Source organism: Vicugna pacos, chromosome 5, assembly GCF_048564905.1.
Source record: "Vicugna pacos chromosome 5, VicPac4, whole genome shotgun sequence".
Lineage (NCBI taxonomy): Eukaryota > Metazoa > Chordata > Mammalia > Artiodactyla > Camelidae > Vicugna > Vicugna pacos.
In genome coordinates this window covers 35,258,419-35,274,015 of record NC_132991.1, presented here as the reverse complement: position 1 = coordinate 35,274,015, position 15,597 = coordinate 35,258,419, and the positions used below count along the sequence as shown (strand labels likewise).

Sequence of the window (15,597 nt, the reverse complement as noted above, 5' to 3'; positions counted from 1 at the left end):
TTACTTTATGGCCTCTGGATTTTTTTTATCAGACCTAGAAAGATTTTCCCAACGTCAAGAGTATAAAATATTTCACCAAGTTTTCCTTAGCACTTTTATGTTTTCAATTTTATGTTTGAATCTTTGATCAATCAAATTTATTTGTGTGTAAAGGACAAGCTATTGATTCAACTTCACTCTGATTGCTTACTGGGAAATTATGGTGGCAGGGATTTAAGGATTCCCAAAAACTAAAAAAGATATTACTTGTGGCAGGTAGTCTTTTTTGTTAGGCCATCATCACAAGCTGTCCTACCCACTGAAGTGTAAGTCTAGATGTGGAAATGCAAATCTTTGTGTGAATTGAGGGCTGTTCAGACATCACTGGGTGATGCCACCAGCAGTTGTGGCAAGGAAATGATGGTTTAATTTCCCTCCACAGAATGGTCTTCATTTTGACTGGACAGATGGCACCAAATTCTCCTTCACTTTTTGGAAAGACGATGAGTCATCCTTCCTGGGTGACTGTGTTTTTGCCGACACGAGTGGACACTGGAGTTCCACAGACTGCGAGTCGTTTCTGCAAGGGGCCATTTGTCATGTGCCCACTGGTAGGTACAAGTCTATGCAACTCAAGAAATGTGTACTATGCATCTAATGTATGCAAGACACTGTGCTAAGCAGGAGCTATGAGGAAGAGCATCTGCCTTCGAGAAGCATTTGGCCTGGTAGGTGATGTACAGATAAATAAATGTTACACAAGGCAGTGCTACCAAATGATATAAGAGATGCAGCAAGTATTGTGGGGGTTAGCGAGGAAAAGACACATCATATCCACTTGGGGGAAAGTAGAAAGGCGTCCTGAAGGACATGGCTGTAGAGACTGGCCTTAAAGAATGGGTGGGATATAATCAGGCAATTATGGGACATGGAGAGGCATTCTGTGCAGAAAAGCTTGGGCAAAGACACAGAAGGAAGAAAAGATTGGGCATGTATAACGCAAAGGCGGTATTAATAGTTCCCTGCATTGCAGGTTTTGGGTAAGGGAAGGGTAGGAAATTAGGCTAGAAACATAGCTTAGGTGCATATGTGGAGGACCTTGAACACCAGACTGAGGGTTTATATTTAAGTCAAAGAGTAATAGGATTCTAGAGCCATTGTCATCATCATGATCATGGTTATATATATATAATAATGATAATGATATCTCATCACACTTTAAGTTCACCTGACCCAACCAGGTGAACTTTATTTTAAAGATGAAACTTAAACTCAGAGCATTAAATAGCTTCCTGAAGATCTCATAGATGTCTGTCAAGAGCGGCAGGGTTTGAAGACAAGTTTTCTCACTCTCTGATGTGATGTTTATCCCATTACACCAGGTCCCCTTCCCCTTGGTTGCTATGGTGTACAAAAAGAGAGTTCCTTAACACTAGCTGGTCTCTTTTTAAAATCTCTCATTTAGTAAGTATGCATGTATTTCCTTATACTCTGGATACTGTAAGTCAAATAGCATATATATTGTGCAACTTCAGATCAAAACAATTCAGGATAGAAATGTAAATGATAGCCATATATATTGAAAGAGCTATTTCTGCTTCTAAAATATGATAAAAAATTAGCCTTCTTTTTTCAATAACACTGCATTTATTGAGTGCTTAAGTGTCAGGCTCTAGCTCACTTAAACTTCTCAAGTTGTAAGAAGGATGTGATTGTTAGCTCTCTTTTATAGACAAAGAAACCAAAGTGTTGGGAGGATAGATAACATGCTCATAGCCACACACCCAGACTCTCAGTGTGGGTGTGTCTGACTCTCAGGCTTGCCCTCTGGAACAAAGTCTACACCAAATTTTCCTTAGTTATGTGTTTTATGTTATGCTATGCTATGCTATGCTATGTTATGATACTTTACTGAATGCCTTATTTTCTCTCATAGGTTGATTAGCAGGTAAGGATTTACTAAGTCTGTAATATTCAGCACTGAATGGAACACATTTTGCACACTTGGAAGTACATTTTGCCAACTTTATTCAGCTACCAGTAATCTACGAATCACATCTCCCAGTTTTCCCAACCTTTAGGATACTAATTGTAAATATGAAAGATAGCCACCTTCACCCGGGCAGCACCCAAACTAAGCCTATGAAGCTATACATTAATATACCCTGGTATGCATAGATAAAGATTATTTCTGTCAGACATGCCATAAACCATTTCTAGTTTTGTAATCACTCACATTAAACCCACTCTTTCAGAGTATTATCATGAAAATCTCATTACATATCTTTATCTTGGTCTTTCACAGAATTCAATGCAATGTTTATCTCAATAAATGAACCCAGTCACCACCCTGAAATCATAACTGATTTTGTTCATAGAAACAAGACCATATGAAGACCCAGAGTTGTGCTCAGAAACATCTATTCCCTGGATAAAATTCAGAAGTAATTGCTACAGTTTTTCTACAGTCCTAGACAGTACAAGTTTTGAGGCTGCTCATGAATTTTGCAAAAAGGAAGGTAATTCTTTTGTGGTGGTAAAATGCTTTCAATGTGTTCCTTCTTGACATTCAATGTATTGTTTTTTGTCTGATTATATAGTGACTTTAGGAGCAACAAAAACAATTGAAAAAATAAATGTTGTTGCATTTGGGCAATGGCCAGTATGTGCAACGTCCAGTATAGAATTAAAAACCCAAAATGATGTCTCAGAATACTGCACTTTCCTAAGAAAATGTTCCCTTTGAATAGATTTGAATTATGAATCTTTAATATTTCCTAAAATTAATATCTATACTTTAGGTACAAGCTTGCATCTTTTAATAAATACCATACTACTTTTAAAATCTTCATCAAAAATCACCTATGTACAATGGAACTTTTCACTTTTCAAAGGCTGAACTTTACAAATTAGGTACAGAAGACATTATTTTAATTGTATTTACATGTAAACACAAATACTTATTCATTTGCTGTTTGTCTTTTTTATAGGATCTAATCTTTTAACGATCAAAGATGAGGCTGAAAATTCATTTCTCCTAGAAGAGCTTATTGCTTTCAGTTCTTCTGTCCAGATGGTTTGGCTGAATGCTCAGTTTGATGGTGACCGTAAGTGATTTGGGTAGAGGAGAGGGTGTAAATAAATATACAGTGGTCAAGGTTGGTGGAAATGGCATCTGCAAACCAGAAAACTCGCCTTAGATACATCTGCCATGAAAAAATAGCATAAATCCTAAAGCCATTTCTCCCAAAAACAACATTGCTAACCCTGTTTTATACCCTCTTGTCCTCTGAAATGATCCATGAAAACAAGTAAGTTTATCTTATACTTAATCTCACATCACGAAGATGCTTGGCTGGAACTTTGTGTTCATGGACACCAAAACCATATGGACTTGAAAATACTCCCAGTTCATAAATGCTACAAAAGCACAACAGAGTTATGGAAATGTTTCCATGATAAATAGTACTATTAGGATTATTATTTGCTACTTACAAAAACCAGAGTTTGTAATCAGATAAGAGCATGGTATTCTTTTCTCTATGTAACTGATGGTTATTGAAATTACTTGTAAAGAAAATTATTTTTATTGGCACGGAGAACTTGGTACAGTGGTGTACCAGGGTGGAGGATGGGTCTGCCCTGGTAAGGAAGAGTATTTCAATCACTGATGTTGCTTAAAATTTCTAGCACATGGTGATAATAAAAAGCTGACAGACTTTTACTTAGTTTTATTGTTGGTTTTACATCCTTTTCAGACAATTTACCCCCTTATCATCCACAGGTAGATGGATTCTACCATTGCCCCCACCCCTTGGTAAACCACTGTTTGCTTTTTAAAGAAATTCACTGCAAAATTCTCTTCAGAAAGTGAGCCATTTTGTCATATCGATGTTAGGACTTCAAATTATTTCTTTAAATTGGTTATTTAACGGGAATTTTTCAAAATTCAAACTGTTACATTAAGAAACGTGTTATCTTAAATGAACTTAATTAGAACAATATACCTAAAATCAAGGGAGTAGGTCACAAGGCAACTTTATAATACCTGTCTCTAGATGTGGAGTTCATGAGTGTACCTACTGAGCTGAATGCATCAGACAAGGAGAGAGTCTCATTAAATTAGGGGCTGCTTTTTATGGTTTATTCCAGTCTTAATATGTTTGATAACCATGTACATAATTCATAATAAGTCAACATGTTTTCCACAGATGAAACCATAAAGTGGTTTGATGGAACTCCCACAGACCAGTCAAACTGGGGGATTCGGAAGCCAGAGATGAACCACGTCGAACCCCATCTGTGTGTGGCCCTGAGGATTCCCGAAGGAGTGTGGCAATTATCCTCATGCCAAGAAAAAAAGGGATTTATATGTAAAATGGAAGCAGGTAGGTAAAGTCAGAAGGTAATTCTTCATTTTGATTCTCCCCTGCCTAAAGCTGACCCCTCTCTTTAGCACTGAAAGCTTTTAAAACCCAAGTAATAAGAAACTATTCAGATCGATTCTGACATTATCATCTTGTTCTATATCAAACGAGTCAGAAAATAACAGAACAACATTTCAGCTCTTTCTTTCTCTGATATGAAGAAAAAATCATTATAAATCATCTCAAAGACTGTGACTTTCTTGTGTCACCCCAGCTGTTAAACTAATGGGCAAACAAGCAGTTTAACCTCAAGCAAATGGAGCTGGAAACTTATACCAGCAAGCAACTGGTACTCAGAATTTTTAAGCTTCATCTTTGTTCCCAGGAAATATAATCCAGGCCTCAGTATCCTTGTTGTGGTTAAGTAGATGTGATTCTCTGTTCCAAGCCATAATATGTTATAAAAATCATATTTTAACTTCATCTTGAGCTATATACTTAGTTTGTAATGATAAAAATAATTTTAGTCAGTTGAAATTCTAAGCCAGGAAATTCTAGTCAGTTGCAAATAATAGCAGAGATTTCGAAGATACGATGTTAACAAGGATCATTAACAGTGGGAAGGTGTTTATAATAATCATAATAGTTTCTAAATGCCAGTATTATAGAGAAGGAGGGATTGATGTGGCCTGGGCCCCTGGAGAAGGCTTCAGAGAGAGGATGAGGCTTTGGAATCACAAAAGATGAAGAGAAGAGAGGAGGGAAGGAGTATCAGACAAAGATTCCAGTATGACTAAAGGTAGCAGTTGAGAATGAGGTTAGACTCAAGTGAAGGGCTCATGTCAGGCAGTGATGGGAATAAATCCGTATTACTGTAGGATCCATCCACAGAGCAGGCTAGCCTAAAGAGCTAAACTTCATGGTAAAGGACACAGGGAACTCCTCTGTGCTCTGTAGACACCTACAGTGGAGTCATATCCATCCAATGTAAAAGGAGACTATTGTAATTTGAATGGAACAAAAAGGAAGGGTGGAAATGGAAAAAAAAAATCGTCAGGCTTTGGTGACTGATTGGATCCTGGGAGTGAAGGAACAAAAACTGGTAGGTATGGGAAACAAGAAACTCCAATAGTGTGGATATCAACTCTGTGTGGAAAACAGGACTAACCTAATAGTGTGCCCAAGCGACTACTAGCATATCAAGAACAAATCAGAAATACCTCGAGTCTGTACAGGACTTTAAAGCTCACTGTACTACATAGGACACCTGTTTCATCCTTCACAGCAACTTTCCAAGGCAGTGGAGCCAATACAATATTCCCATTTTACAGATGAGAAGAGTACTTGTCCAAACATGTACCTGGGGGACTACACTCCAAGTTTTCTGAATCCACATGCCCCTTCTATACCTGCCCACTGCCTCAATCCTGAGAATGAATGCTCATTTAATAGTCTTTGTTTAAAAAGTATCTTTGCACATATACAATAATAGATGTTCTCAATAATATTATGCAAAAGTATACAATATTATTTTTAAATTACAAGGTCAAGGGTTTTTTTTTTTAAATATGGCTTTTCTACTGGTAAAAATGTTGACATTTCTTTCAAGTCTATAAGGGTAAATGGGCATAAGTCCTGCACCAAGGACTACATATTTCTCTGGATCTTTACCTAGATTAAAATAGCAGAGTTCAAATTTTGACATAAAGTCTACCTGAAAAGTACGTATTCTTACAGTAGAAGATCCTCAAACAGGAACTCTCTTAACTTTCTGAGTGAAGAAGGTATTACTCATTTCCCAAGATTCTGGAGATCTAAAAGATGAGAAGCTGCTGATTTTTTAAAATCTTTGCAAAAAAGCCAGGGAGGTTATCATTGCTGGACCAACTCCACATCAAGTTCCAACCAAACTGAGTTCCTTGCTGGCAGGGACTATACGTTACTCATATTTTTATTGCAGCACAGTGCTGAGACTGGATGGGGATTCTTCCACTTAAAAAAAAACAAACAGTGAGCGTGTTTGTGAGCACTAATAATGATTACTATAAATCAGGGTCAGCAAACTTTTCTCGTAAAGGACCTGGTAGTAAATATTTTAGCCTGTGGGGGCCATATGGTCCCTGTCACACTGCCATTATAGCAGAAAAGCAGTCAAAGACAACAGAAGCAAATTAGTGTGGCTGAGTTCTAATAAAACATTATTTATAAAAACAGGCCCAGATTTGATCCATGGGTCATAGTTGGCTGAGCCCTGCTATAAATAGTGACATAACTTTGCTGAATTAAAAGGAAAATTCATCTCAATATTTTTTGTATTTGATTTTAGATATTCACACAGTAAAGGAACATCCAGGAAAAGGTAGGTTTGGAACAGTAGAAAACAATTTGATTTTTCACAGAAATAATAAAACAGAAAGTAACTATGTGACAGTATCTATTTTACTTCATTGTCATTTAAGTTTTCTTTTCTTTTCTTTTCTTTTTTTTTTTTTCACCTTCTTTTAGGACCAAGTCACAGCATTATACCTCTTGCAGTAGCAATGACACTGATAGCAATTCTGGCAATCTCCACACTTTCCTTCTGCATATACAAACATAGTAGGGTTATCTTCAGGAGACTTGCAGAGTTTGGAAATCCTTACTATCCTACAACGAACTTTAGAAGAGTACATTTAGAAGAAAATATTCTCATTTCTGATCTTGAGAAGAATGATTAATAATAATGAAGTGAGAGAATGCCACAGCCATGAGAATGAGTCAAGAAGAGTATCTTCCTTCATAGACCAGATGCCACTATAATGTGAATTGTATCACCAGTTTAATTATTCTTAAAGTGATTACTGGTTTTGAATTGTAACCAAATCAGATGGGTGTTGATTTATTCATTTCCTCAAACTGTGATCTATTATTAAAAGGGGGAAATTTTACAACGATTATTCAGAAAACAAGAACTATGAAAAGAAACTCCCAGTTGAAAACTCTCAAACCAATGTGAGTAACAGTTGTTGCATTAATGTGCTTCTACCAAAAATTTCTGCGAATTTTAAAAATAATCTGGTATCTATTCAGACATTTACCCAATCTCATTCTACTAAAAGAGAGAGTGAGCAAAACAAATTTTAAAGCCCTACACTTGTATAAGAGAGGAAAAAAGGCTCCTAAGAGGTTTCTTGTTTGTTTGGTTTTGATTCAATCATTTAACAGCAGGGTTTGGAAAACACTAATTTCTAAGCTTAAAACTCACAGGTTATGGACTATAGTACTTACGGTGACATTTATCTTTATTAGTTCTGACTTCTCAAACTAAAGGAGAAGAAAAATAATCCTTCTTTAAATAGTAAAGATCTTGGTTAGCAGGACACTTTCATAAGCAACCACACAATGTGGCCTAAAATTATGTTACTAAATGATGACAAATTTAGATAGTTAAAAAGATCTTATAGTTAGCTCAAAGGAATTTATTGAGATATTAATACTTTTAAAACTCATGAGCTTTATTAAAATCTAAAGGTATAAAATATATACCACTCCTAGCAACCAAAAGATACAAAATACAGCTTGAATTTAAAGGGGAAAAATTAAAGTTCTGAATTACAGTTTCATTAGAACTAGACTAGAGGATATGTTGAGAAGTACTAAATAAATTACTGTCCAGTTGTAATCCAGACACCTTTGCTATATAAAGGAGTTTATTTGGGGATTTCTATTTAGTAAACTATGGTTTGGGGGAACCAACTCTATTTGCATTGGACTAGTCAGTGTAGTCACTAAAAAGTGATTCAAAGTATGATATTATCCACAAATTAAAAATCACAGATTTGATCTTCCTTCATTAATTTCTTATAAAGAAAAATGACTTCCCAATCAATATTCAAAAGTTTACTCATTACATAAATGTTTATCAAGTTCCTATTAAGAACCAAGAGTCATTCTAGACACTGGGGGTATCAGAGTGAGCACTTACTTTCTAATGAAGGAAAAGTGACAGTAAACCAGTAAAGAAATGCATAGAGAAAGTATCAGGTGGTTATGAAAGTTAAGTAAGGCCTTGCGATAGAGAGAAACTGGGGGGATCTACCTAGAATGTGCATTTTAATTATTACAACCAGTTGCCTCAGAACTAGTGGCCACAAGTCACAAGGTGTTCCGCAGGAGAAAGTATGAATAAATTTCTAAGTGGAAAACCGTCATCATCAGAAATACAGTTTGAAGAACATGTCCTAAGAATAGAGTCCTCATGGCCTGAAACAGTTAATGCAGCTTCCAAAAGCAGCCCTTTGCTACTACTGTGTAATTTACACATTGAGACAATCTATGTCCACAATTTTGTTCAAGTTTTGGAACTTTATTTTTTTTAACATTACATCATGTGGCCGTTGTATATTTATGACTCAAAAGAATAATTGGCCTGGACTAACAGTTATAAAAGCCCAAATTAACAATCTGTCAAGTGAAATTAAAGTTCTGATCTTTTTAGTGAGCTTGGTAAAAACTGCTAATCAATTATCCTTCTAGTCAAGGTATATTGAAGTGGAGTAGTCAGTCACACATAAAAATCTGACAAAATATGTCAAAATAAAGTGGTTTTGCAGGAAAAAACCTGTACTGCTCATCAATGCTCTGTACCTTCTTATTTAGTATTGAACTGCATCCCCATGGACAGATCATGCACTACTTCTCAGTACTGAAATTTCAGAAATGGGAAGTACTGAAATACACTGTTTTATCTGTATACAGGCACTTTTGAAAACTTTTTTCCACATCTCTTTTTAATCTGAACTAGATTTCATAGCTACTCTTGAAAAGAAAAAAAAGTAGCAGGGTCACAAACTCATTCACATACCATTAATGTGCCCCCTCCAAAAAAAAAAATAAATTATTTTCTATAACTCTGAGTAATGAAAAATCTTGGATTTTCCACTTAAAGATAACCAGGGCTGATCCAATTCCAACAGCCTTCTTTCAGTTTAAATGTTTCTTCTATTGAAAGTTCCACTCCCTATCAAGTGTGGAGTAGATGGTCTCTTTAGATGGACATTCAGTCTTCCAGAGTTTCCATTCCCTCCTCAAAATGGTGGTTGGATATATGAGAACTTGTTCTGTCCTTGTGGTATTGTGGGGAGCAGGTGATAACTCACTGTAGATGTGTTACCTGGTGTCCACTGAGGGTAGTTGTCTGGCCCACACCTGGGAATTCTGCTGGCATCTCTATGAAGTCTATAGTTAGTGTAACTTGTAGTCTGTTCTCTTTGGTTTGGCCCCATCCTGGCTCTCCCTGGCATTGCCTTATCCCTGGAGAATTGGCCATGACTCCCATTCATTCCCCTACCTGGACATTACAGTTCTTGGCAATAAGGCTAAATCACTTCTGCAGTAGTGAGACCCCACCCAGCACACCATCAGCTACTCTCTTAGTCAGGGGAGGCTTAATCCTGTAGCAGACAGTCCCAAAATCTCATTGGCTTAACACAGCAAAGGTATGTTTCTCATCCACACCAACACGGGCTAGCAGAAAGACTCTCCTTTATTCAGTCATCAGGTCAGGCTCCTCCAATACAGTAGAGCTTACATCTCCTAAGGCCTTGGGTGTCCCCAGTGGGTTCCCTACCTCTGCCTGACAGAAGGAGTTAGAGATCTGTCTTTGACTAATTATGTTACTCCTATAGGCTACAGAAATACATTCTCTAAGTTAACAGTCTTTAAGTTGAGGACATGTGCCCTGAGGGATACCGGGGCATGGGTATCTTTAAGGAGCTCAGTTTCCAGACTCTTTGACCATCATATATATTCTTTCTTAGAATTGACTTGCCTAAGATCAAGGTGTCATGCTGGTTCTTCTTTCCTACCTCAATTTGCAGAAATGCCCATTTCTATCTTTAAAAAATGGCTTTCACCTCAAATATTACTATGATGCCCTATCTTGGGAAAATCCTCCATGGCATCAAACAAAGAAAAAATTTCAAAATAATGATGTCAGTGAAACTTCTTTTAATAAAGAAATTTATAAACCCAGTGTAAATTCTCAAGTCTTTTCCTGTGTTCATACATCTTTCTGTTAAGGATGAAGTGATGAGTTAGAAATGAGTTATTTTGCCCCACGTTGGGATAGTCTAAATTAATACACTTTGCGCATGTGTATATATAATTATATATGTGTATATGTGTATATACAAATGTATATATAATTATATATATATAAATGCAGAAGTGCTAAGTACCTTCCTTTGAGACTTTATCTCGTCCAGCCCCTGTCTATAATAAAAGACTATTTCTGGAAAGAAAATCTGGGGAGAGCAAAGTAAAGAAAGTGTAACTATTGATAAGGACTTGAAGTGTTAATTTGGGTGAAAAGCTCTGTAGCTTTATTTATCTTAGATTCCTAACTGAGCTCTGAGGATAAGTATTATGCTTATTTGAATTGAAAAAATGAAATCAGACTTTTTCTGAACATTTTCTTATTTGGCTCATTTGTTTAACAATGAGGATTGGTTTTACCAATTAAGTTTTATGATGAACATTTTCATTAAATTAAATGAACTATATGTGCAGTTCTAGTGTTCTGATTAAAGCATACGCGAAGATAAAAGATATTTTAATAGAAAAATAGTAATGACAAAAGCATAAAATTAACAATTTTTATTTTTATTTTTATTTTTATTTTTCCCAACCTTACTTTGCATGCCAGGTAAAACAAAGTGCCTATAAGTGAAAGAGTAACAGGCATAGTTAATAGTCATTTTAAAAAGAAGTAGAGAACTCCTAAGTTTCTGGGTCCAGAAGCACAACATGGCACTTTCACTCACATATCATTGGCCAGAAGTAGTCACAGGGTCCAACCCAACTACAAGTCAGTCTGGGAGGTTTCCCAGGGTGTTAGGAAGGAGAGTAACCAACCACGGTGAGCACCAGTGATCTCTGCCGGATTTTCTCTGCACATATAGCTACAAAAAAGGTAGAGGGGAATAGAATTTGTGCTGAATCCTGACTCATTCTAGCAATTTTAAATTGATATTGATTAATTTGATCTATGATGCACCCATTTCATTAAGAGATGCACCACTATAACATTTTAGTTTGATACATACTAATTATTTATTAGCCATTGTAATATGTTCATGTTGTTTTGATCAGCTGTGTACTAACAGTAATTGAAATGGCAACTGGATACAGAAAATGTGTAACACAGCCTATGCTCACAGGGAAGTTTTTTTAAAATAATTTCAGCTTACATATATATATATATGTATTTTTTACTTCAGGGAAATACGACAACGAATAAGATACTTCCAAGAACAAAAATATATTAGGAAAAAATTCTGTGGGATGGGAGTTGGAATGGGAAATAAGATTAAAGGGAAAACAAAACAAGAATCTCTGACTGCTAAAAAGACCAAGTGCTTCTGGACCCAGAAACTTAGAAGTTCTCTACTCCTTTGTTTGTATTTCTATTTTAAAATAGATTATAATAGAATTCAGATTGTCATGGTATCCCCAATCAAAGGAAGTAGAGCTCCTTGGTGAAGTGATTGATTCCAGGTCTGGGACAGTGAAAATACAAAATGAAACTGGACTATCTTGTGATGCCAGAAAGTAAGGAAATGTTCACAAAAAGATGGGGTAATTTCCAAAGGACACAGGACCAACCTGAAGGAGCTCCCAAAAGCCAAAGTTGGAATACTTTGTGTAACAGAACAATAATAATATTGGATTGTAAGCATAGAATAAATATCTATGAGTCCCTTTTGATATAAATGAATGAATGAATGAACTGGGGAGAAGCAACAGTTCTTTTCTACAGAAGAATTTCAATTGAAAAATGCAGAAGAAATGAGAGAAACAAAAATTAGGCAAACACTACAGTAATAATTGTTGCAGGACAGATCCACCAGTGGGTGCTAAAATCCATGGATGAACATTTGAAGAGAAACGGAAAAATTTCAGAGCCTTAAAATATTGCCTCCAAGATACTCATTAATCATAATTGGAAAGTACTAACTTTACAATGGAGAAAACTTAAGGAAGTGAAAAAGGTTAACTGAAGCAGTAATAAGCCACACCAGCATCATGTACCCCCTAGAAGGACACATGTCTTTTTTGGTATCGTCCCCATTAATGCATAATCTCAATTTAATAATAAAAAACATTAGACAAATCCAAATTGAGGAACATTACACAAATAACTGATGGCTTCAAAAGTGTCCGGGTCATGAAAGATAAGGAAAGACTTAAGAAAACGTCACAGATGGGAGTAAGGTAAGGAGCCATGATAACTAAATGCAAGGTAGGATCCTGGAATGGAAAATGGACATATGGAAAAATGTGAAATTAGAATAAAATCTATAGTTTAGTTATAGTATTGTATCGGTATTAATGTCTTAGTTTTAATGATTGTACTATGGTCATGTGATATGTACCATTTGAGGAAGCTGAGTGAATGGTGTATAGGAATTCTCTGTACTACATCAGCAACTTTTCTGTAAATCTAAAATTATTTCAAAATAAAAGTTTAAAATCTGCGATGATGTTAGACTCCATTGGATATATAGAAAGGGCAACATGACATTTTTATTTTTAAATGAAATTATTTATATATGATGATAATTACACCCTGATTATAAAAAAATTTTAGATGTCAAATTGGAAATGTATGAAGGGATAACATACTTTTTTTTTTCAAAATTCTTTCAGGAAGTATGCAAGCAAAAACGTTTGAGGACCACTGCTATATGACATTCTTTCTCTTCTGTCCCAAATGAGAAGCAAGCAAAACCCAGCTTTTCTTCAGTCTAAAAGCCAATCCCCACCCCACCCCCAAACACAGGAGGCCTTGGACTAACATATGTCTTGTTGTCAGCCACATTTATTTCTATTTGCTTTCCCGTCTCTACACTCTTGTTTCGCCTCCCAAGTGCCTTGTCAGCACTTCTACTTCTCTTCCTGTTGCTTATTCACTACAACCTCTGAGCTTAGTCTTCATGGGAGGCGGGGTACAGAAGAGGAAAAAAGAAAACTTCTGAGTTTCTTCTTCGTTCTTAGGGAACAAAACTTGGGAGATATTTCAAAATGTTACATCCACCATAATTCTTACCGCCAACATTTATTAGAAACTTTGTGGTGATTATTATGATACATGGTTGGAATCTTTATTTCCTCTTCCTCCACCCCCCAAAACAATGATATAGAGCAGCGATTGGCAGGGCTAAATCCAGCCTGCTGCCTGTTTCTGTAAATAAAGTTAGTGGAACATAGCTTCCAGACTGCAACAGCAGAGTCTAAAAGGATACTATGATACATACCATCTCACCCTTTACAGGAAAAGTGTGCCCGCCCCAGCTTTAGATCATAAACACCCAGTGGGAAGTCTGATATCCTTTGATATGTCTTACAAGCACTGTTACATAAGTGGGCAGCACTTCAGTGCATCGATAATCAGTTCTGATCAGTAAACATCTATTGAGAGCCTACTGTGGCCCAGGGAGGGCCCTTGGCTCTGGAGCTGGCAATATGAATAAAACCCCATCTCTGCACTCATGAGGTCTCAGGGGAAGAGGAATATGTAAATTAAAAGTGTAATACAATGTGATACAAACAATTACAGGATAAAAAGAATCAGAAAGAAAGGGTACTGATTAATTCTGTCAGGTAGAGAAAGAGAAATAAGAGAGAGCAATGCCTATTACATAGTAGGAAATTTTAGATAAAACATTCTTATTTTTTAGTTTTGGAACAATACTGAAGACGTTTTTTAGTCTGGAGACAATACTGAAAAAAAGATGGACCTTATTTACACACACCTAACTTTTGAATCCTCAGAAAAAAGACAATCACAAGAATGGCATACATTATTACCTTTACACTATGGCTAAATCCATTTAAAGCCAACTTGATTATAGTTATTCCTATAATATGTTATTACTGGAGTGGAATGGAAAGGGCGAGCAAATACACATTGCTGATCATACCATGGCATTAATGTTTACTTCCATAAACAATTTCAGTTTAAAATCAATAGCATGTGTTATATGAGCAACATAATTAACACATACCATGGCTCTTTTAATTCTTAGTCATAAAAATAATGGCTTATGCTCAAAAACATAAAGCTTTTATAACTGAACATTAGAAATCAACATTTAAAAGTTTTATCTATTTTAGAAACATTGACTTAGCTGTTCACGGTTCTCTAAAGCCTGATGAAACTTTTGGTATCTTGAATTATTTACAAGAATTTACTGCATTTAGAATTTTATCTTCAATGTTTACAATTCAATATACAACTGAAAACTCAGATTTGTTCATTTTTATGCTGTGAAATTTGAAGTACAACAGTGCATGCAGTTTTAAACAATCAGCTATAATATTCAGGGTTTTTTAAAGGGCAATATTTTAGGAAAACCTATAAATATGTTGAACCATGTTTTAACTCTTAAGTCAATTCCATTAGTACTGTTGCATTTTAAAGTTTTTTAGAGAAAAATAACAAATGTGCCTAAATCTAAAATGCTGGATAAAAAAGTGACTATCTGCATATGCTTATAATGCCTAATGGAGAATTCTAATTGCAGAAGAAAAAATCTACAACTAAAACCACAAAGTGAGTCCTATGTATACCAGTGACCTTCTTTACGCAGAGTTAATTAACACGAGCACTTGCTTCTCACAGAGCACTTTGCTCACTTTGCTGTAATTCAGAACAAATTAAGGGGAAAAAAATCATTCAAGTGCTGTTTTCTTCACACCATGAAGTGATCATGATGGGCCAAAGCTAACTCACTTAAAATATTGTCATCCTTTTCTTGTAATTATGAGCAGCAATACCATTTTTTTTTGCAAAAAAAAAAAAAAATCCTGATCTATGCTGTTTTCAATTTGTTTCCTGGATTTCTATTTGAAAATGGAAATGTATTTTAAAAACTAATATAAAATACTCTTTTCCATTTCTCCTAGTAAGTCTCTCATTTATATTATATTCAAGCATTGTATATTGTCCTGGGTATTTCTCAAATTTGTTTTTAATTTAACAAAGCAAATTACTTAAAGGGCCATTTAAGTATTTTCCCCTGTCCCCCCTCCAACCCTGAAATTGTGACTTTAGTATTGTCTCCATTCAGTACTTTATGAATTAGCTTGAGCTCCTTTAGTCTCAATTTAAGAGGTCATGTCCCCAGGAGGTTGTTCAAATTTTATTCTTTTTTATTATTATTATTGAAGTATAGTTAGTTTACAATGTTGTGTCAACTTCTGGTGTACA

The 15,597-nt window shown here is 35.6% G+C and overlaps 1 protein-coding gene across 1 annotated transcript in view; it reads left to right on the top strand.

Moving 5' to 3' along the window:
- The window catches only part of PLA2R1 (phospholipase A2 receptor 1), a 103,894-nt gene extending 91,038 nt beyond the window's left edge, over positions 1–12,856 (top strand). Inside the window, exons 25-30 of the mRNA XM_006196204.4 lie at positions 422–590; positions 2,358–2,498; positions 2,970–3,086; positions 4,191–4,367; positions 6,673–6,705; positions 6,852–12,856. Of these exons, the coding sequence (XP_006196266.3) occupies positions 422–590; positions 2,358–2,498; positions 2,970–3,086; positions 4,191–4,367; positions 6,673–6,705; positions 6,852–7,063 (849 nt within the window). The 3' untranslated portion in view covers positions 7,064–12,856. The remainder of the gene's footprint in view (positions 1–421; positions 591–2,357; positions 2,499–2,969; positions 3,087–4,190; positions 4,368–6,672; positions 6,706–6,851) is intronic.
- The last annotated feature ends 2,741 nt before the right edge of the window (positions 12,857–15,597 follow it).